General features: G+C 36.4%; 1 protein-coding gene and 1 pseudogene across 1 annotated transcript in view; one reads left to right on the forward strand and one right to left on the reverse strand.

The window, feature by feature from the left end:
* Positions 1-23,481, forward strand: part of LYST (lysosomal trafficking regulator) — a 172,078-nt gene that overhangs the window by 50,997 nt on the left and 97,600 nt on the right. Inside the window, exons 14-18 of the mRNA XM_036757264.1 lie at positions 3,297-3,457; positions 5,172-5,362; positions 7,617-7,862; positions 9,296-9,469; positions 10,273-10,422. Of these exons, the coding sequence (XP_036613159.1) occupies positions 3,297-3,457; positions 5,172-5,362; positions 7,617-7,862; positions 9,296-9,469; positions 10,273-10,422 (922 nt within the window). The remainder of the gene's footprint in view (positions 1-3,296; positions 3,458-5,171; positions 5,363-7,616; positions 7,863-9,295; positions 9,470-10,272; positions 10,423-23,481) is intronic.
* On the reverse strand, positions 16,154-16,722 carry LOC118848406 (annotated as a pseudogene).

Genomic DNA, 23,481 nt, shown 5'->3' on the forward strand with positions numbered 1-23,481 from the left:
TGTGAAAATTAATGCTGAAAACTAAAAATATTAAATAAATAGTGATTTAAACTCAAAAAAAAAGAAGAAGAAAGAGTCTTTGATATGTTGAGTTTGAGATGACTATGGCATATCCAGTTTGAGATGTCCAGTAGACCATTGATGATTTAAGGCTGGAGCTCAGGAGAGCGGTAAAAAGTCTGACTGTATAGATGTGGTAATCTTCTGCATAGAAATGCTAATTTATAATAGAGAGGTATCAAACTCAGGGCCTGCAGGGAGAACCAGACTAAAATGTAATTTGGAGGAGTTTAACAAAATAAATAAAAATGTAATACAACATAGATAAAGTTGATGTGTGGTTTTCTAAGTCGATAGGCTGTGTATAGGGTTCGTTTTCTATTCGAATTTGACAGCACTGGTTTAATACATGGGAGCTGATGAAATCACCAAGAAAAATAATGTAGCTCAAAAAGAAGAGGGCCCAGGGCAGATCTTGGAGGACATTGTGGATGTGACATGAATAAAGAACCAGCCCAGGAGACTGAGAAGAGAGCCAGAAGAGAGGAGCATCATGGAAATCTAGCAAGGAGAAAGTACAGAGGAATAAGAGAAGGTGATCATCAGTGTCCAGTTCGACAGAGAGGTCAGAAAGATCAGGATTGAGGAAAGACCACTAGAGTTTGTGATTAGTAAATCATTAGTAACTTTGAAGAGAGCAGTTTCAGTTGGAAGCCAGATTGCATAGGGTCCAGAAGAGAGTGTGAGGAAAGGAAGTGGAGGCAATAAGTGGCTTTCTCAATTTCAGTCAAGGAACATCTAAGTAGATGTGCCCTATAGGCCATTTAATATGAGAATGTTCAGCTCGGGAAACACTTGGAAATAAAGATATGTAATCTTCCGTATAGAGATGATAGTCACCCTGGAGGAGTAGATAGGGAAAATAAGAGGACTAGAATAGTCCCTTACCATTAACATTAATTGATTGGAAAGGAAAACAGGAACCACTGAATTAAATTGAGAAAAAGCAGTTTAAAAATAGAAAGAGAATGACTGACCTTTGACAGGACAGTTACAAGGAATTGAGGATGCAGTGAATGATAAGGAAATGGAAGTATTGGGTGTAAACTACTTTGTTGAGAAGTGTGGTGATTAAAGGGAGGGAGAGATATGAAGACAGGCTTTATGTAACTTGATTGATTGGAGGGAGAGGTGGAAGAATCAAAAGAAGACTCTTTCATGATTGAACAGGTAAATCCTGAAACCAACTTTCATCTTCACAAATGAGAGAGCTAATGAAGGCCCGAACTGATGTTGTGGCTGTATGAATGAAGATGGGGGACATAAACAAGAAGTGTTAAAAAGGTAGACTTGCTAAGATTGGCAGCATTGAATATTTGCAGTGAGTGTGAGTAAAGAGTCAAGGATAATGCCCAAGTTTTCATTCTAGTACGAAGTTCAATCAGTGAACTGGGCCCTAGAACCTTGTATTAAGTTTGATCTTAGGTAGGGGAAGATAGAAGGACTATAGATGGTTTTTGTTTTAATATAAAGGCTTTATGTTCACTGTCATGGGTTACTAAGCTTAAACATGTTGGTACAAAAGTTTCTAATTGTTTGTCTTGTTTTAATTTCTCCTTTTTTCTCTTCTGTACATCTCTGTCTCTAAATTACTTCCAAAGAAACATTCTACATTCCATCATGGATAGTATACAACAGCTTCTAGAGTGGTCATGAAGCACACTGTTCCAGGCTGTTATTAACCTTTATTTTGTTGCTACTTTTATCAGCCAATGATAGTTACAGGTTGATGTTCTACAAATAAGGCATTTCATAGGGCAATATAAATAAGTGTCACCCTAAAGAACAATTCACATCATTAAAAACGTATTGTCCAAAACATACAAGGTATGCTTTTATGCTCTGGGGTTATAGTGACACCAACAGAACAGCCTTTGCCCTCAAGGAATTTACATTCTTCTCTAAGGATATAACTTGTACACAGTTAAATAGATGGGAAGTAAATACAAAATAATTTTTGAGGGGAGGGTTAACTAAGAGCGGAATTAGTAAAGACGATGTTTGGGAGGTACCCTGTTAGACAAACCTTCAGGAAAGCAAGAGATTCCATGAGACAGACGTGAGACTGTGTTTTCTAGGCTTAGAGGCAAAATATGGAATCTCATATGTGGGGAACAGCAAATAGGAGAGTTTGTTTGTATCCTAGTATGTGAGATACAACAGGCAGTCTCGGTCTATATTGTTAAAGGCTTTAAATACCAAAACAAAGTTTATACTTTATCCTAGAGGCAGTAGGACGTCACTGTAGCTTCTTGACCAGGTGATGATATGGTGAGACCTGTGTTTTGAGAAGAATTATTTTGGCATATCTGGGTTATGGCTTGTTGTGAAGAGTGATTGGAGACTGGGAAACCACTCAGGAGGTGATGAAGGCTGGAACTAAAGTGCTGCTAATGATAATGAACAGAGGGGGACAAGTGTGAAAGATTTCATGCCCATAGAATTGGCAAGACTGGTGAAGGTGGTTGGTGGGAGAGTGAAGGAAAAGATCTTGGTGCTTTTTTTTTCTTTTAGAAATAGAGAAGTTGGGATGAGGGGTGATTTAGGGGGAGATTCATAATGAGTTTATAGTTTTAGATATGATAATACTTGAGATAGAAATAGAACATCTTGATAAAGAAGTCCTGCAAGCAGTGATGATATCTGTGCTGGACCTCAGAGGAGACATAACGGCCAAAGCCTGGATTCAAGAGTCATCTGCATAAAAATAGTAATTAAACCCATGGGAGCTAATGAGATCACTAGGAAAGAGAATGTAGGGTGGCAAAAAGGCCTGGGGCAGAGTCCAGCATCCCAGCTCCTGGCTTGGGAGGTGGGTTATGATCCAGCAAAAGATTAGAATGTAAACCATATGATGATCATTAGGAAAAAAAGCATTGAACAAATACAGATTAGAAGTACTCCCATTATGTAAGTGTCAAATAGTACATTACAAAGTTGAAAAAAATAAGAATTTTGTTGTTGTTGGAGGGAGCAATTGATGAACAAGTATTTATTGATCTTATTTTATGCTTGGCACTATACTAAGCACAATGGCTTTGGGCCTGATCACGTTGTTTTTGTGGTGCAAATTATCTTTCTGTGACAGAGGGGGTGATGACACATATACAAAAGTGGACAGACTTTAAGAGAAATTTTTCAGCTTATATTTCTCACATGACTAAACACTTAATTGCCTTAATGCTTAGAACTCTGTGCTAATGGGCTAATTTAACCAACCTTAATTTTAATTTTAGGAAGCCTGATGTTGCTTTGGATTATACACTTCCGAAGAGAACAAGTTTGTCATCTGACAGTAATAAAACATTTTGCATGATTGGCCATTGTTCATCATCCCAAGAAGAATTTTTACGATTGTCTGGAAGGTGGGATTTGGGAAATTTGCTTCTCTTCAATGGTATGTTTTTTCTCTTTTAAGAATTTCCAAAGAAATTTGGTAGTTAGGATCTATTTGTCTTCTTTTTTTTTTTTAATTTTTTTTGTGCCTTTGTTTTTATATCGGTCCAAATGCCTGTCATTTTTACCTTGCTCCAGCATCTTTCATATACATTGCTTTCTCTCTAGTCATTCAGCTGGCGTAGGCCCTTATCACTTAACGCCTGGACTATTTCAATAACTTCTTGGTTTTTATTCCCTGTTTCAACTCTCTCTCTTCACACCAATCTATCTACCACTCCACTATCAGTGATCTTCCTGAAAACTAGGTCTGACCATGTCACTTCCCCATTCAGAAAAAGTCCAGTGGCTCTATATTACCATCAGGATCAAATATAAAATCTGCTATTTGGTTTTTAAAGCCCTTTATAACATGGTTTTTTCCTGCTGTTCCAATCTTTTCTTATTCTTATTCCCCTCCACATACTGTACTGTCCTGTGACGCTGGCTTCCTTACTATTCCTCAAACAAAATATTGCTTCTCCTGACTCTGTATTTGCCCTTCCTATTCTCCATGTTTGTAATGCTCTTCACCTCTGCTTCCTGGCTTCCAAGCTCAGCTCAGATTTCTTCTTCTGCAAGGGCCCTTTTCTGGTCCCTCCCACCCAACCTTCACCTGCCTGTTAGTAGCTTCTCTTTGAGATCACCTCCCTTTTTTTTTTTACACTGTATATATCTTATTTACACATTTTATTTGCATTATTTGTGCATTGTATACCTAAGTGCATACATACACATATTTGCATTTGTATTGCATGATTAGAATGTGGTATCCTTTAGGGCAGAGACTATTTTTTTGTCTTTCTTTGTATCCTTAGTGCTTAGCATAGTGCCTGGCACATAATTAGCACTTAACAAAATGTTTGATGGTGATGATGAAGAAAAAACATTAATTAAAAAAATTAAGACAAAAATAATTATTTGTATTATCGTATGTGTCTCATTACTATTATTATTCTTGTTAAAATAAATTTTTATTGCTCTCTTTTGTTTTTATATCATCTGTTTCCCACTGTATCTCCCTTTAACTCCTCCCAAAGTCATCCCTTATAATAAGTAATTTTTTTTTAAAAAAAAGAAGAAATACAAAATATTTCAGCGAAATGAACAAGCATTTGAAAAATATCTGATGTTATATGCAGTATTATATGGGGGGGGAGATAAAACTCTTCTCTGGGGTCAAGTTTGATCGTTATTTTGATGTTATAACATCAAAATATTCAGTTTAGATTTATTTGTGTTTTTTTTTTTCCATTTGGCTTGTTTATTGGCATTGTGTATTTTTTTTCCTGGTTCTCCTTCACTTTGTATTAGTTTGTATAAATCTGTCTATGCTTCTCTGTTCCATTACCTTTATGTTGGTCAGCAGGCATTTATTAAACACTTAAATGTGCTAGGCACTGTGTGAAGACCTGGGGTTTCAAAGAAAGACAAAAACATTGTCCCTGCCCTCAGGGGGATCACAGTTTTATAGGGGAAACAGTGTAAGGAGCCATGTACATGCAAGATACGGAGAGAGTAGATGGAAAGAATTCTTATGAGACATAGCCAGAAACCTACTGTGTGCCCCCCCCACAAACAAAACAAAACACTGTATCTTTCAAATCCCTGCTTTTTATGAATAATTGTGGTTGGCACATTTTGAAGAACTAACTACTTGTTTTCCTCCAATGTAGGAGCCAAGATTGGTCCACAAGAGGCCTTTTATCTTTATGCTTGTGGACCAGACTACACTTTTCTAATGCCTTGTAAATATGGCAAGTCAGTGAATGATCACTCCAAATACATTAATAAAGAAATTCTGCAGTGTGAACAAATCAGAGAACTCTTTATGACCCAGAAAGATGTGGACATTGATCTCTTAATTGTAAGTTTGAAAAGTGATTGGAGAATTCCACAATACTGAGTGTTTATGGTTTTTTTTTTAATTTTGTGATCGCTTAGAATTCTTTGTTTTAAATAAGCTTTGGAAGTCTTTTTTGTTTCCTAGATTCTCCATTGTTTAAATATGATTTTTTTGAGAAAAAGGATGCATTCTGATACTCAGCCCGTTGCCTCTGTACAGTTTTTATTACTTGGGCTGTTGGCATCATAGTACCATTATTGTAGCACTTTGCAGTTTTGCAAGTCACTTATGAATTTGGGGGATAAATATTTAAGAATCATAAAATGTAATTTATTACATTTATTTATGAGACATTATTATTAGGGAAAAGCATATTAATCTTATTTATTCTTTTTTATTTGTTTACCCCTTGTGCCTGGTGCAGTTCCCTGCACATAATAGGTGCTTAGTAAATGTTTGTCAGATGTTTGCCCCTACATTTTGCTATTGAAATAGCCCTTCCCATGTAAATAAGGTCTTCTTTTTTTTACTTTTGTGTCCTGAAATAGATGCACATATAAACCCTACTAATGAAGCCTTTCTTAAAAGACTAATATTGCTTTGGTAATTAATATCTGTGAAGATCTAAAGAAATTAATACTTTGGTACCTTTCTTATTGATGGTTTTGATTATTTCAGTCTTTCATTTTGCTCCCTAATTTTGATGATAATGTTCTTTTAAAAATTGTTCTGCTTATTTCACATGCATCTAGCACCATAGGTGTAGCACCTAAGTAGAATTTCGGTAGACAAAAATACTTCCCCCAAGTGAACCAAACAAAATTGAATCCTGAGATGAACCTCATCCTGAGATGAGCCTCTCCAAGGTTATTTAGGTTTTTCTTCAGCTGACAGATCCACGGATCCCCTTACTTTTACTTAAAACCTTTTGAGGTAGGCAGAACTTGCTAGAGTCTGTACTCTGCTATGATCCTGTGAGCTCAGAGTTACCTCCATGCCATGATGGAGTACTGAGTTAGTATTTTAGTGGAGGAACATTACTATAAATAGAGAAAGGGAATTGTGAGATAGTGCTTGAAATAGAGTTTCTAGAAACAGTAATGGGAAATTTTCAAGAACTTTTAAGAAGCATCCAGATATTGACTTATATAGTGCCATTAATAATGCAAGGCAGCTAGGTGGTACTTTGGATAGAGTGATGGACCTGAAATCACAAAGAGCTGAGTTAAAATCTAGCCTCAGGCACTTACTAGCTGTGTGACCATGGTCGAGTCACTTAACCTTTATCTGCCTCAGTTTCCTCATCTGTAAAATGACAGCACCTGCCTCCCAGGGTTGTTGGGAGCATCAAATTAGATAGTATTTGTAAATAAGGTACCTTGCAAACCTTAAAGCACTTACATAAATGCTAACTACTATTATTATTAATGTAATTTGGCATTAATATTTTTATCTCATCTGTTTCTTTTTTAGAGAAAGAGTAGTGCTTTGGATTCGTTTGTATTGTGTTATGCAGTGTCCCAAAAGTCCCCAAAGTCTTAGTGCAGTTTATTTTGATTTTATTGTCAGTTCTGAATTCTCTCTCACCTTACTACCCCCTTCCCCTCCAATTGAGAAGGCAAGAAATACTATACCCATTATACCAGTGAAATCATGAAAAACATATTTCTACATTAGCCATGTTTCAAAAAGAAGGAAAAATAAAGATCAATCTGCACTTAGTACAGTTTAACACTCTAAAAGCTTGAAACTTTGGGGGACATTTTATATGTATTTTAAAATACCTGCTTTTTAAATGTTATATTGAGGAACTAGGTAGGGTGGGTTCTGTTTTACATTATTTAGTATATTTTTCCAACATTTAATTTTAAAATGGTTTTGGAACTAAAACTTTAACTTGCTATTGCACTAGGAAAAAATGAAAGCCCCATTTGCTGACTTTTCACATTTTGTTAAAATAAAAAGAATGAGCTACTTTGAAATAGCTTTTAATTTGGAAATTTGTTGAATAAATCTAAAACAAAGGAATAGTTGTGTTTTTTTTTCCTCCAAATTTATCAACATGTCCTTATAATTGTTTTGATTTCAACCAGACTTTGGTTTTTTAGTGTTTGTAGATGCAGTTGATTTTGTAATCTTTGCCTCTCATTTCACTGTTGTCCCTTCGGTGAAATCATTTTCTTCCCTTTATAGAAAGAATGTAAGGATTAATTAGAAATTTTGCCGTTGCTAGATGTATTTATTTGTCACTGAAGCACAATCTTTTGTTTTTCAGGAAGGTCTTGCTATAGTTTATTCAACTTGTTATCCTGCACAGTACACAATCTATGAGCCAGTTATTAGACTTAAAGGGCAAGTAAAAGCTGTACAGTCTCAAAGACCATTCAGTTTAAAAGAGGCTCAGAGCTCCTCGTTGGAACCTCATCATTTAAAGTGTCTCCAGCCCACTGAATACAAATCTCTTCAGGGAATTCTGCATGAGATTGGTGGGACAGGTGCATTTGTCTTTCTCTTTGCTCGGGTAAGAATTAGAGATTGTAGAATAACAAACTCATGTGCAAACTAAACTCATGTCTCAGTTATTAAAGGTGAAATTTGGCATTGCTCTTTATAAACAAATTTGTGTTAAACTCACATTTCAATGAAAAAATTACATAATAATAAAAATGGTCAAAACACACATTTTGCCACAGTAAAGTATTTGCCTGTTAGATGATCTAGAATCAAATAGCTATCTAAACTTTTCTGTCACTCACATTAGTCTATTAGAATATTAGCCTTAAAGGCCAAGAGAAACATCGAAGATGTTTAAGATGGTGAAAATTTTTTGGCACTACAATAAAGCAGCAGGCATGTTTCATTTATTTAGAATTGGTATTATTTTCTATCAGTATTACTCCATCTAAACAAGAAATGTTAATGAGTTTTTCTTGATAAAGTATTTTAAATGAAGTAATGAAACCTGAACATCTTAATATGTTTTGGCAGTGGGTGAACAGAGTTCTTTGATTTATCAAGCAAAACAACACTAATTTTGCTGTGTGATGCCTTTTTTTGTATAAAATGGAGGTTTCTTCTATAGTAGTTGGGCAAAAATATATATATCTCAAAGAGCAGTTGAAAAAATAGGTAGCAGCAGTATCATCAGTGAGACCAGGCTTTAGGAAACTTTGCCTCCAAAATGAGCCCAGTTTCAAAATACTGTTATAGTTATTTCATTATGATCAAATAAGCAAATTTAAAGGATATTACCAATGAATAGGTACTTGGCTATATCACAGTATTTTAATTGTATATTTAGAACTTCTGTGTTTTTATAAAATTGTAATAAATTCTTAACTTTTTTCAATAAAGTATGAGATTAAAAAAATGATAAAAGCAGCTTAGCATTATGGGTAGATTATTGGACTTGGAGTCAGGAACGCCTGGGATCAAATTCCTCTGACATTTACTAACTCCATGACCCTGCGGCAAGTCATTCTCTTATGCGCTTTAGGACTTACCTACCAAGTTAACTGTAGGGATGCATTTGGAAATGAAGATAATATAAAAGTAAAGGCTATCAATAAAAACCAAAGGAAATTAATCCAAGTCAGGATTGAAATTCAGGAATTCTTTGATCTTTAATTTTTTCTAGAAATGGAATTGCCATTCTCACACTTTCAGAATACTACTTGCAGGATGTTCCTGGGATTTGTAAGATTGTCACTTTAGCACTTGAATATAGGCAAATTTATTCTTTTTTATTTGTTTTAAGGGGCATATAGCTTCCTTTTTCAATTAAATATACTCAAAATCTGTGGCTACTCAGAAGAGAGAAAAAGTTGTAGGTAGAGTATAAACACCAGAATAAGCTTTCAAATTATGTTAATGGATAGATATTACATAATGTTAGGAAATTGTCCTTGTTAAAATATACTCTTAATAAAACATTTTTACTCACTTTATTTTTAGGTTGTTGATATCAGTAGCTGTGAGGAAACTCAAGCTTTAGCACTACAAGTTATACTTTCGTTAACAAAATACAACCGGCAAAGAATGCAAGAGATAGGGAATTGTAATGGACTTTCCATGATCCATCAGGTGTTGATCAAACAAAAATGTATTGTTGGCTTTCACATTTTGAAGGTATGAGACTATACACTGTGTTTTCATACTTTTGAGTTTGGTTAAATCCATTTCTTCAAAAGCTTTTCATCAATACTCAGTTTTGTGTTCAATTAGAATTGTTCTTGCAGAAAAAAGGGAAAATATTTAAATGCTTTTCCTCTATTCTGAAGTAATTATCTGAACCGATTGATTTGTAATAATTATTACATATAGGCACTTAGGTTTGAAGTATCCAAAAGAAAAGTTCTAGATTTTATAATGGTTGAATTTTTATGACATGTTTAATACCTTTCCAGTTAGCAGCATTTTTGTATGTTTTGACAGTACCTTCCTTTGAAAGACTGGTTTGAGAAATGGATATTTATATGTAGTGTACTGTTTTTGTTCTCCTTATCTAATTAAATTGTTCAAAAGATATTCTTTTGGGCTGATCAGTGATTCTATAGAATGGAGTAAATTACTGTTACTTCTTTGACATTTCTTTAGAAGTCCAAATATAGAACCAACTATCTATTCATTAGATTTAAGAGAAGAGTGATTTTTGATTTGGTCTTCTTAACATTTGAAAACCTGAATATACAGCTAGAAAACATTTAAAAACTTATTGTTCACCAGATGGATTTACAAGTACTTTGTGTAATGCTAGATTGTCAACAATATTTTGAATTTAATATTACAAGTACTAGTTTTCTTACTATCAAAAAGAACCAGGCCTTTAAAAAAGATTCAAATAAGTAAGTGTTTGGAGTCAAGCATTTAACAAAATCCTTCTGAATTGACTTTTTTGATTAATAAGTTTGTGTTTTTACTTTTTTCCACAGACCCTTCTTGAAGGTTGTTGTGGTGAAGAAATTCTCAGCATAAATGAGAATGGGCAGTTTAAGCTGGATGTAGAATCCACTGCAATAATCCAAGATGTTAAGTTATTAGAAGAACTGCTACTTGATTGGAAGATATGGTCTAAAGCAGAGGCATGTACTTTTTAATATTATTTTGTCATTTTTCTAAGAAGGGGTTCAGTGTGACATTTTCATTTAAAAATGTGTTGCTTATTTTTAGTTGTGAGTCATGGGCAGCTGTGATCTAGGGCAGGTCTGGAAGCTTGGCAGGATGGGTACGTACAGTCAGTAGATCTGTGTCCAGTTTAGAGATGGATGATGGTAGAATTAAGGAAGAACTAGTTGATCAAAAGTAGAGCATGAAGTTACCAAGTACAGAAGAATTACAGTCTGTAGCATCTGATGAAACAGTTTGTAAAGTCCATGCTGCAGAACGCAAAGCCACAGTAATTGAGGTATGGTCAAGGTGTCTACCCTGAGGATGAAGGATTTGAGGCTTCAGGTAGGAGACGAGTTCAAGTATCTAGGCACTGATCAGTGTTAAGCCAAGTATAAGGGATCAGGTAGGGAACCGAATTCAGATTGGGCAATGAGGGTCAGTAATCTCAGTACATGGACTATATTAAGGCAGCATTTCTAGGCATCTATGCTCAGATGTCCTGGTGTTCTGAAGAGCCCATAAAGTTCCAGTACATAGTCAACATCAGAATCAACCAGTTTCTGAGATTATAGCATGCATTACTCAAGGGAATCTACATAATATTAATAGCTGGAGCTTTTAATATCATTAGGAAACATAGCAGATAAAGATGTACCTAAAGTGAATAAACCAAAGTAGTAATATGTGCATAACATAATTAGTTTATTCAGCAAATTTTAAGAAGTTACATTGCATAACATTTTATGGCTATAGAACATTTTGTAGTTGGATTGTCTTGTTTGGTTCTCAGTACAACTCTGTAGTGTAAGCATTGTTATTTCCATTTTTATAGATTGAGGAGGAAAAGGGAGCTGCCCAAAATCACAGACCTTGTAAGGAGCTGAGTCAGGGATTGAAATCAGTTCTCCTAACATGTTTTCCGCCACTTTCTATTGCTTATGAGGAAGGTGCTGTGCTCTGCTGAAGAAGATACAAATATAAAATTAAGTCCCAGCCTATATTCTAATGGAAGAAATGAGCCATACAAAATAGAGAACAAATACATTAAAATGGTATTTAAAAAGACACTGTGAGAATTCACAAGGAGGAGATCTTTTTTTTGTGAGGGGGTGACAGCTATTTTGTGTGTGTGTGAAAGGAGTAGCATTTGTCTGGAGCATAAATAAAGGCTTAAGGATTTTAAAACACCAAGGTGGGGTACGTTTCAGGCACAAGGAGTGATCCATTAATATATATAAGCTGCTTTTTGGCATATGAGAATCACTCCAAATATAGAATATATTTAGTAGCTTAATTCAAGATTTGATCGATCAGTCAGTAAACATTTATTAAGTACCTACTATGGGCCAGCTAGGTAGCAAAGCAGATCGAGTGCTGGGCCTGGAGTCAGGAAGACTTATCTTCCTGGGTTCAAATCTGTCTTCACTTACTAGGTGTGTGACCCTGGGCAAGTTACTCAACCCTGTTTGCCTCAGTTCCCTCATCTGTAAAATGAGCTAAAGAAGGAAATGGCAAATCACTCCAATATCTCTGCCAAGAAAACCCCAAATGGGGTCATGAAGAGCTGGACATGACTGAAAATGACTTAACAATAACTACTACTGTATGCCAGGCACTGTGCTACATTGGGGTTACAAAAAGAGGCAAAAGACAATCCCTGCCCTCAAGGAGCTAATGCTGTAATGGAGGAGACAGTATGTAAGCAATTATATACAAAGCAAGCTATGGGCAAAGTAAACAGGAATTAATTAACAGAAGGAAAGGTATAGAATTAAGAGTTGAGGAAGGCTTCCAGTAAAAGAAGGCATATTACTTGGGATTTAAAAGGAAGCAGAGAAGTCAGTAGTTGAAGAAGAGGATGGAGCATTCCACGTATGGGGGACAGCTAGAGAAAATGCCATTATGAAAGGCTTTGAATGCCAAACAGCATTTTGTATTTGATCCTGGAGGCAATAGGGAACCATTGGACTCATCGTTTGGAGGATGCTGGGAAAGGATCAGACTTTCACTTTAGGAAAATCACTTTGGTGGCTGAATGGAAGATGAATTAGAGTGGAGAGAGACTTGAGGCAGCAGACCCACCAGCAGGCTATTGTAGTAATTAAGGTGTGAGGTGATGCGTGCCTGCACTAGAGGTGGTGGCAATGTCAGAGAGAAAGGAGCATATTCTAGAGACCTTGCAAAGGTGAAATCAGCAGGTCTTGGCAACAACTTGGATATGGAGGAAGGAGAGGGAGTGAGAAGTCCAGGATGTCTCTTAGGTTGTAAGCCTGAGGGACTAAGAAGATGGTATTGCCCTCTACAATAATAGGGAAGGGTGGAGGTAGGGAAGGTTCAGTTTTGGACATGTTGAATTTAAGATGTCTACTGGACAGCCAGTTTGAGATGTTTGAAAGGCAGTTGGAAATACAAGCTTGGAGGTCAGCTGAGAGGGTAAGGCAGGAAAGATAGATTTGTGAATCATCATCATAGAGATGGTCATTAAATCTGTAGGAGCTAATGAAATCAAGAGGATCCTGCAAAGGAGACAGAGGAGGAGTTGTCAGGTACGTAGGAGAACCAGGAGAGAGTGGTGTCCTAAAAACCTGGAGAGAAGAGAGTATCAAGGAGGAGAGAGTGATCAATAGTGTTAAGATGCTGAAGAGTGGTCAAGGAGAATGAAGACAGAGAAAAGGCCATTGGATTTGGCAACTAAAGTCATTAGTAACTTTGGAGAAGTTTTGGTTGAGTAAGGTCAGAAGCTGGATTGTAAGGGATTAAGAAAGGAGAGAAAGTGGAGGCACGTATTGTGAATGGCTTTTTTAGGAAGTTTAGCTACAAAGAGCAATTGGGATATAGGATGGTAGTAGGAGTAGAAAGATTAAGTGAGGATTTTTTTTCATTATGTGAGAGATATAGGCATATTTATAGGCAGTGGGGAATGCTCCAATAGACAGAGAGAGATTGAAAAATAAGTGAAAAGAGTGGGAATGACAGAGGGGCAATCTGGAGGAGACAGGATGGAATGGATCTCTTGAACAATTATGAAGCCAGGTTTCAGTAATAGCTAGTAGATGGAAGGTGTGGGAGAAGAAAAGATACAGGATGAAGGGAAATTTTTTGTCCAGGAGATAAGCATTCCAGAGGGCACAGCAGAAGGGATGGTTGGGAGGGGGAGGGTTGAAAGAAATGGGAATGAAGAGTCAGTTGGTGGGGATTGTAAAATGGGGTTTGGATAATGATATACAGACATTCAGAGTCTCTGAAATGTGAAGGGTATGACCAAGTGTGGGAATGTTGAAGAGGGAGCTGTTCCTCTTCCCAATGGACATTGGAGATTGGGCTGGAGACAAGTGCAGGATGAAATGAGAAGCACGTGGTCAGATAGGAGGCCCTGCTTCACAAGTTCCCTTCCCTCCAAAGACGAGATTTTGCTAGAGATGGAATTTCAGCCTGCACAGCAGGAGAAAGAAGGCCCATTCCCTACCAGTTTCCCTCTTCCACTTCCCTCAGAGGGTGGGTGCAGTAGGAGATGGAAGGCCTTATGTCAAACTATGTTTCATTTTCATGTCGTTTCATTTCGTTTCATTTGAGATTAGTTCTTCCTGTCTCACGCTTGAAGTGCAGTGGGTGTTTATAGAAGAGATCGTATCGCTGATTGGCATAGGAGTGTTATCCTGTTCTGTTTTTCACCCGCGTTGTTTTCTTTACCCCTCCTTAAACAGCATGTTCCCCTCTCCACCCTTTTCCCTTGCTCATATTGGTGATGGACTGAGTGCAGCCCCCTGATAGGCTTAGTACACTGTATCGCAGAACTTGTGAGCTCAATCAGTCCATCAGCTTTAGCCTCTCCAGGTGCAGGAATTACAGGAACACTACTGCGTATGGCCTAACTTTTTTTTTAAAGGCACATTTGTTAAATTCAACAGCAGTTAATTAAAACTACTAAGAGTCAACTGTAGTAATATTTTCACACTTTCTCAATGTTTTTTGAAAAGTGCTTTTATTGTTCTTAAAATCTTTAAGTCAAGACTTCTGTCCTTAGGCAAACACCATCTGTTAATTTGCCCATGGTTTGATAACTTCATTTTAACAAACAGCATTTAAATGGCAATTTTAAGTTGAACAAATTTAATGTTTTTTCTGGTTACTTTTAAATTGAACAAATATTAGCACCCAAAGATATTTGTGTGACATGTAATATATTTAATACTGGGAAAGTTAAAAAACATAACACGGTTCTTACTATCAAGTTGCTTACATTCTAATGGGGGGATAAGAAAAGTCTCTACAAACAGATACACTACAAAATAGAATATGTGATGAGTGTACATAATTATTTTAGGTGATGCAATGCTATAAATATTTGAAAGAAGGAGCAATCATACATAGTTGGGAAAGGAGTCAAGAAAGGTTTCATTAAAGCTGTGGCTTTTAAATTGACCCTGGAAAGATGTGTTGAATTATGACAGTCAGAAATGTGGAAAGATAATATTTTTCACTGGGAGTATAGCAGGAGAATAGGCAGGAAGATGTAAAAGTATTGAAATGCATTGGGGGTAATCCAGTCCTACTTGAGGGTAGAGCACCTATAGGTAATAGTAGGAGGTAAGACTGAAAAGATAAATTGGGGTGATGGTATAAAGAGCCTTGAATACTAACTAGGTCAAGAGCTTTGGACTTTGTAGACCCGTGGTGTCCTTTTAATTGAATTTTATTTTACCAGAACACAAATACAAAATAGAGAAAAGAAACAAAAAACATATCATAGACTTAAATATTGAAACTTAAATGTAAAGTAAAAAAGAAAAAGAAGCATGTCATGTGCATAGCAGAACATAGGAGAGGATTTGAAATATTTGACAATAAATTTTCATTTCAAGAAAGCCTGTATGATAAATAATACACATTGTGTTAAGAATTGTCCATCTTTTCTTTGCTTCCTTGTGTTTTCTTTTGTTCTCTGCTGTGTACATTTTAACTTGTTCTTTTTTCCTCCCTCCACCCCCTAGCAGGCTACAATATAATTTAGGTATTTCTTGATATATACATACACTTACACATATATACATGTGTATACAGACATATACTTTCCCAAACATAATCTACTCCTGATCTTTGTTTTTTATGTTTGTACATATCTTTTGTTTCCTATCCTTTCTGCCTCCTCTACTTTACTTCTACCCGCTACATCGCCTTCCTATTACTTGCCTATGCCCCTCCTCCACCAACCACCCTGCCCTCCTGCTACATGCCTTCCCCCCTCTAAGGATCCCTCCCCTATTACCCCATTCCCATCAGTATAAACTCCCTTTACCTATTGCCTCATTCTCCCCTCTAAAAATCCCTGCCTTGTCCTACTCCCTCCATTGTCCTCTCCCACCTCACTGAACCCCTACCATTTTATTTCTTCTAAATTTAAAAGACGTTTATACTCTTCTAAATATATATATAATGTTCCCTCTTGAACCCATTCCTGATGAAAGTAGGTTACTAGAACTACCAGCCCTCCTCCCCCATCTTAATCTTCTGTATCCTTTCTTCTTCTTGCACCTCTCTTGTATAAAATACTTACTCTTTTTAGCTGTTTCTAAATGGTTTTACTTCTTTTTCCCTTATGATTCACCATTTCCTTTATTTGTACAAAACAGTGAATAATCATACCCTGGCTAGGAAAAAAAATGGTGGTTTAGGGCTTAAACAAGTTCTTCTGTCCTGAAGCATCTATTTTGAAAGCTTGGGACTAGCAGCTTTAGCCCCAGCATCTCTGGGTTTGGACTCAGCGGCCTTGGGGTCAATAGGATTAGCAGCCTTGGAATCACTGGGCTTTGTGGCCTTAGCATCAGACTTGGCTACCTTGGGACCGGACTTGGAGGCCTTAGCATCAGATTTGGTGGCCTTGGTGTCAGTGGGCTTGGAAGCCTTGGGGTCAGTGGTTCTGGCAACATTAGAGTTAGGCTTCATGATCCTGGAGCCTGGACGTTTGATGCTGACCCTAGGGCCTGGATACTTGCTGGCCATCTTGTGACCAGCATGCCTGGCACTGGCCTTGGGGATCTTGGGCCTGAGGAGCTTGGCCATGGAGGCCTTGGTGCTCAGGGCCTTGATGGCTTCTGCTCTGGCCTTGATGGCTTTGGTGTTGTTGGCTTGCATCTTCTTCAGCCCCTTCTTGTTGTATGGCTTGGCCAAATCCCCTTCAGAGACTTGTATCTCTGTGACCTAGGTTTCTTGATGCCATTTCTGTGCCATTTTCGTGATTGGTTGTGGGTCGTATGGTTCTTAGACTTAGCCATTTTTACACCACAGCCTGTGGCAGCAGGGTGTGAATATATGATGAAGTAATTGACACAGAAAGACAAAGACATGGGGCTCGGGAAGTCATATACTCAAGCTATAGACTGATTTTAATGAAGTTACTGACAGTATTTTATACAGGTTAGTTGTGGAGTCATCCACACTTCAAAGAAGAATCCACTAAAGCATTGGTTAAGTTTTTTATCTCTTTGTTCCTGGGAGCAAGACACTATTTTTCCTCAAGGCCAACCAAATTGAAACACTTGTGTTCTCTCGCATATAGATAGATAACCAGGCTGAAACATTTCTGTTATCTCCCATGTAGATAATCAGTTACAAAGGCGGGTTTTCTTTGCCAAGTCTTCTCATCCTAAAACTGGCCTTGCTGTGCATAGATCCATTCTCAGTTGCCTCTGCCTTGCAGAGGTCTAAGAGGCCTAAATAGGATATAGCTGGCTCCCCACATCTCCCCCCTTTTTATTCTGTAATTTTAAGTGGCTTAAACTTAGTGTTCATTATCCTAAGGACAGAAAGTAGACAAAAATTTACCATGACCAAACAAAGAATATAAGGTAGTGTATGAAAAATAGTAAAAAATATGTTATTAAGTGGGTTAAATTTTTTGAAAATATCAATAATTGTTTTTGCTACTCCTTCTGAAACAATACCAGGAAGAGGGGCATTTCACTATTTTAGCATTCCAATCAATCTCCCCCTTTTTCTTTGGTAGATACTTCACTATTATAGATACATCTGAATTCTTCCCCTTAACTATCCCCTTTTAAGTAAATATAGGAAGGACTGATCTATGCATTGAGAAGTCAAAGGGGGCAGTCCCCTTTATGAATATAGATACATAGACTCAAAAAGAAATTAAAAATGCAATTGTTTCTTTAAGATTCAAAAAGTCCTTTCTTATACAGCTGTCTGGCAAGGAACATCGTCAATGAAATCCTCTGGTTCTTGTGTTCTTGTAGGAACCAGCTTTCTGTAATGATCTTAGCACAATTTTAAATTACCATTTCTAATCTTTATAACCCTGATCATTTTTACAAACTCAAAATTTGAACAATGGCCAATTGTCATATTTAAGAAATTCACATCAGAAGCCAATGTCTTACATTTTATATACGTCCATTATTAATTTCCTCACTAGGAGGATGAGATACCACTTAAGGAATTAATAACAGGCTTCAGTACATACATAAATAATCAATTTTTAACAGAATGCATATAAAATCTTAACCTTTTAGTCATGCCGTGTTTCTTTGATGGCGTTTACAAAATAAACCACAAACCTCTTTTTTTTTTTAGCATCAGTAATTGTAACAAAACTTTAGACAAGCATGATATTAATCAAATAATATTCTCACATTGCTTAAGGAACATTTACAAAGTGAGTCCTAAGTGGCTCGCATACATTTCTACTCTTGTTCATAAAACTTTACCAAGTTGGTGAAAAAGTCCTTAAGTAACACTAATTCCAGAGTTATTGTAACAAACAAAATTTCTAGTTATTGCAGAATTCTTAGATATCATAAAGTTTCTTAATCAAAAAGGTGTTGTAACAGAATCTCAGATTGTTAGCAGTAAGAGACCGATCACAGGAAAAATACTACTACTCTCAGAATCCTTTTAAACAAAGAGAACGTCTTAAGGTAAGTCTTAAGCAGTTTGCATAAATTTCTGCACGTGATCTAGTTCTAGATAAAAATATTAGATTGCTCAGTAAGATAACACAAAAGAGCTCATACCTTATACTGACTACTTGCTCTGATCACAGAAATTTGCTATGGAAGGAAAAAAGCCAGGACATGTGACATACCAAATATGATAGGATAAAACATCCTTGCTTTGTTTAAACTCAGCTATAGTTACAGATCTTCAATGCAGATAACTATACCCAAATTCAAACTCAAAACAAAATTAGTTATGATCCCAAGTGCCTTTTGCCTTAAACAGCAAGTTTCACCAATCACAGCTTAGAGCCAGATACAGAGCTGCAATAAGCAATAAAGATTTACCAGGACTCACATGCATAAGGGATTTCATTTAACAGCTTTCCCTCTCCAATTTAAACTTGTCCTGGTACAAAAGCCAATTGTTAGAGTCTTTTCTCTCTATTGTACATAAACTTGTGGATTCTAAGCAAGCCAAGTTCATTGTTTAGGACCTACATAAATCAAACAAGCTCTTTTCCGGGGGCTGATGAACTAGCCCGTAGACATGGTTTACAGGGGCCTTGGCAATTTTACAAAATAAGGAGTAGTAACATGGATCTCAGGAAGGGATTAATAGAAAAACCTTGGGTCTGTCTGCTGTCTTTCGCCTTGTCTCTGAGCACACTTATTCAAGGTCGAGGCTTTCTAAAAATCATGCAAAGGATTTTACAGAACTTTTCTTCATAAACTTATTTCCCTTTCTCAGAAACATGTTACAGTTTATCCTGATATTATTTCTAAATACTAAACAATCTTAAATCTGATCATCAAACCTTTTCCACTTAATTGAAGGGGAAAGAAAAGAAAATTAAACATACTTTTGTAAATAACTAGATTGAAGCAATAACCTCAATAGTTTAGTTAACAATCTCACAAATTCCTAAATGATAGCAAAACAATTAAAGACAAAATTTGGCAATTTATGATTTCTTAAATTACAACACTACAAAACATTATAAGACATGGTCAATTAGAATGATTTAAAAGTTTTCTAACTCAGTACAATTCTTAGCCTAACAACATTTAGATTATAAAAGAAATTGCTTTTCTGACAACACAGATGATAACAGTTGCTTACCAAGTTATGCAATAAGGAAAATTTTAGAAATATAACAACATCATAAACAATTGTCAGCTATCTAAACTTTAAAACCAAAAACAATTAATTACCGTTCTGGTGGCTTTACCTCAGTCAGATGTGATCCCAAATTGCCTGATACAGAGAATCATTCACCTCACATTGAAGAAAATTCACATAAAATTAATGAATATGAAGCAATTATATTCAACTTAAAACAATCTATATTCAAATAACATTTATTTTATGGCAACCATTGTGCTAAGCACCTTTATAATCATGTGATCTTTGTAATATCCCTGGGAATGAATTCCACCACCATCCCCTTATTGAACAGTGAACTTAAAGTAAATAGAATTTTCTTGGGGCTATATAGTTAATAAATTTCTCAATGCCAAATAACTGTGTACCTTTTTTATTATTCAAATATACATTTCTAAGTTTCATTCACATTTTTCTTGGGAAAGTTTTACAAGCAGTTTGGAATCACCTATTACAAGCAGGTCAGTTTAAAATGTGCTGGGCTAATATTCTAACTACTTCTTTTGGCCCAGAATAAAAAGGAAGCCTAAGAAATTTGAATCATTGCTGACAAAGTATAGTCAGTTTTCCCCTTCAGGCAGAGGAGTTTGATAATTAATTGAATAGTAGTAATAATAATTCACAATAACCAGTATCTTTACCATAGCTAATATCCATATTAGATTTAATAGAACCTACCCACGAATCTAGCCCGAAAGGTAGGAGGACATAATTCCTTCTATCTCTCTAGAACTTTATTGGTTTTTAACATTAAAGCAGTAATCCCAAAAAACCTAGTTAACAATCTTACAAGTTTCATAAGTGCTGACCAAATTGTTTTAGCTGTGACCTTCTATTAACCACAGGTAAAAGTAGGAAGGCCTGGCTTTCTAAGTGGCAATTATAAAACATAAGAAGACAGGGTTAGCAAGGCTGAGAAAGTAACTTAAAGCCAGTTTTTATACAATTGTTTTCATTTTTTAGTTTCAACAAAATTCAGGTTCAAAATTTCTTTGTCTAACACTATTTTTAGCTCGCAACATTCACTCAAGTTTTACAATATAGGAGAATTTTACTACAATTTAGAAGTACAATAATAGTACAAACAGAAAAATTTCAGATGACATTAATTGCATTCCCAAATCATTACATATATTGGGCTTACCAAGCATAGAGGCTTTTCTTCTCTCATCGCAGTTGCAGAGTTTGACTGTGGACTGGGGATGGTCGAGCCAGGAATTTGGGAAAGGGGAGTGCTGGGAAGCTGTAGAGTCCAGTGCCTGAATTAAAGGTCTGAGGAGTCATTGAGGAGGGTCCCTGAGGAGCCTTTGCTTCCTAATAGGGGTTGCTGGGCTTTGGGAAACTTGGAGCAAAAATTCCAGGTTCCAGTGGTGTGGGAGCCAGGACTTGGGAGCTTGAGAGGAGAGGTTCCTCTGCTTGCCAAAAGTGTGGGCATCAGGGTCTCCAGGGTTCCAGGGCTGTTGTCAGTGGGGTATGAGAGGGCAACAAAGTAGCAAAGTAGAGAACAGGGAGTAGAGTTTTTGTTGCAATGTATATTTTAATTTTTGCAGTTCCAATGTTATTATAATTTAATTTACATTGAGACTTTAGGTGAAAAAAACATCAAAATAAAGGGCCTAAAAAAATAAGAAAAAGCAGCTGGTAAACAAGGCAATTATTTTGAAAAGGAGTCAGTGCTCTGTTGTGTATTCACAGCTGAGTCACTTTTTAAACTTTCCAAGTAGCAAACTTAAGAAGATCACAGCAAGCTAGAAATATATATATATATATATCTATTGAGATAATTCCTATTCTAAGAAGTATTTTTGTTTCTCAGGAATATAGTGAGTAACAGTCTTTCTGGTCAAATATGTTCAGATTGGCTCTCATTCTCTGCTTTTATTTCTCTATTTTGGCAGCCTTAAGCCACCTCTTTAAAACTCAAATAGGAATGAGGGTCACTAAACTACACAGGTTCTCTGTAGTTATATAAAAAAAAATTACTTATTCTATTGATTTATTTAATACCTTTATGTTATTAAATATTTTCCAATTCTGTTTATAGGATCATTACTAAAGTTCTTAGTTCTATGAATTGGGAAAGCTCATTCTAGATTTTTTAAAGTCCTTTTTCCATTTTTTAATTTATACTAGTCTCATGATGATTCTAAAACATCTTTGTGTATACTTCTGACATTGAGCTGGAATTCTTACCCCCCCCCCCAAGGAGTCTATAGATAGATTGGGGGGGGATATAGAAAAAATACATATCTTCTGTCATTTAAACTTAATTTTCTTCACATTCATAAGTGTATTATTATTTTGAAAAAGGTTTCATATGCTTCACCAGATTATCTATGGTTAACAGAATCTGCTAAAGAGTTTTTAGCCGCTCTAACTTTAATTGCAGCCCTGCCTCAGTCCAAGACAGGTGAAAAGATCTTATTGGTTCTAATTTTTACTCGAGTAAATTTTACTTCTGTGTTCACTCCTTAAAAACTTTTTTGAAAGTGAGAACCTTGAATCCTCCAGCCACGGTGAGTGGGACTCTGGAAAAGATCCAGTGGCGCCTTGTCCCTTCTCCCCCACGCTGGGAAACTCAAAGTGTCTCTTTTTCAGATCTGTGCATTTTCCGAAATTGCCTTAGTGCCAAATAGCATAATAAATTCTGACTTGATCTTAAACATAAAATTTAGGAGTAACACATTTCTCTTAGCTCTAAGGGGAAAAAAATTCCCATTTTCTTTCTTATCTCTCTTCACGTTCCTGGTTTGGCCAGAATTGGAATGAAGGGAGAAAGAAAGAGCATTTTCTTATTTCAACAACTTTAGTTAGATGACGCACTCTCTTCACATGGAGACACATAACACCAAACAGATACAGACAGAAAATGACAGGACGCACAAAAAGGATTTCTATAAATCCACTGCACAAATTAGACTTTGCCGGCATTTTTCTTGTCCCTTTCTACTTTGGTAACTCCCAATTAGCTAGTCTACCCCCTAGTGGGTTATTGTCATCCATCCCTGGTCTGAAGCTCACAAGCTCTCTCCCTAACCCCAATATCATGCTTAATTGTTCTTTGTACCATAGGAACTTTTCCTTCTGGAGTAAGACATATTTTTAAAATGTTCCATATGGAAAAGGCTGACATTGGGAAGTGTTCTGGTCCATCCTCCCTTAATCTTTTACTCATTTGTTTTCCGATAATCTCCCATCTTTCCAAATCAATTGTACCTTCCTGTTTTTGCTCTTCTGTTACACAAAAACTTCTTTCTGTTACAATTTTTCCCAATACTTGCAGATACAGATCCCTGTCCTTAAATTGTATCTGCCTCACATTTAAATCTCTAAATTTCTAAATCTCTAAAATTTCTACAATCCCCCTGTAAGCCTAGTGATAATTAATCTTCTTACCCGTTAAGCGGATCTGCTCCAGAGCCTGTATTGGTAAGACATTACTTCATCTGTCTCTCAAGTCCTTGACTTGTCCCTGTTCCAGGTGCCAACTGTGCCAGCAGTGGCGTGAATATATGATGAAGTAATTGACACAAAAAGACAAAGACATGGGGCTTGGCAAGTCATATACTCAAGCTATAGACTGATTTTAATGAAGTTACTGACAGTATTTTATACAGGTTAATTGCTGAGTCCTCCACACTTCAAAGAAGAGTACACTAAAGCATTGGTTAAGTTTTTTATCTCCTTGTTCCTGGGAGTGAGACACTATTTTTCCTCAAGGCTAACCAAATTGAAACATTTATGTTCTCTCGCATGTAGATAGATAACCAGGCTGAAACATTTCTGTTATCTCCCATGTAGATAATCAGTTACAAAGGCAGGTTTTCTTTGCCAAGTCTTGCTGTGCATAGACCCATTCTCAGTTGCCCCTGCCTTGCAGAGATCTAAGAGGCCTAAATAGGATATAGCTGGCTCCC

This window comes from Trichosurus vulpecula, chromosome 4 (assembly GCF_011100635.1).
Source record: "Trichosurus vulpecula isolate mTriVul1 chromosome 4, mTriVul1.pri, whole genome shotgun sequence".
Classification (NCBI taxonomy): Eukaryota; Metazoa; Chordata; class Mammalia; order Diprotodontia; family Phalangeridae; genus Trichosurus; species Trichosurus vulpecula.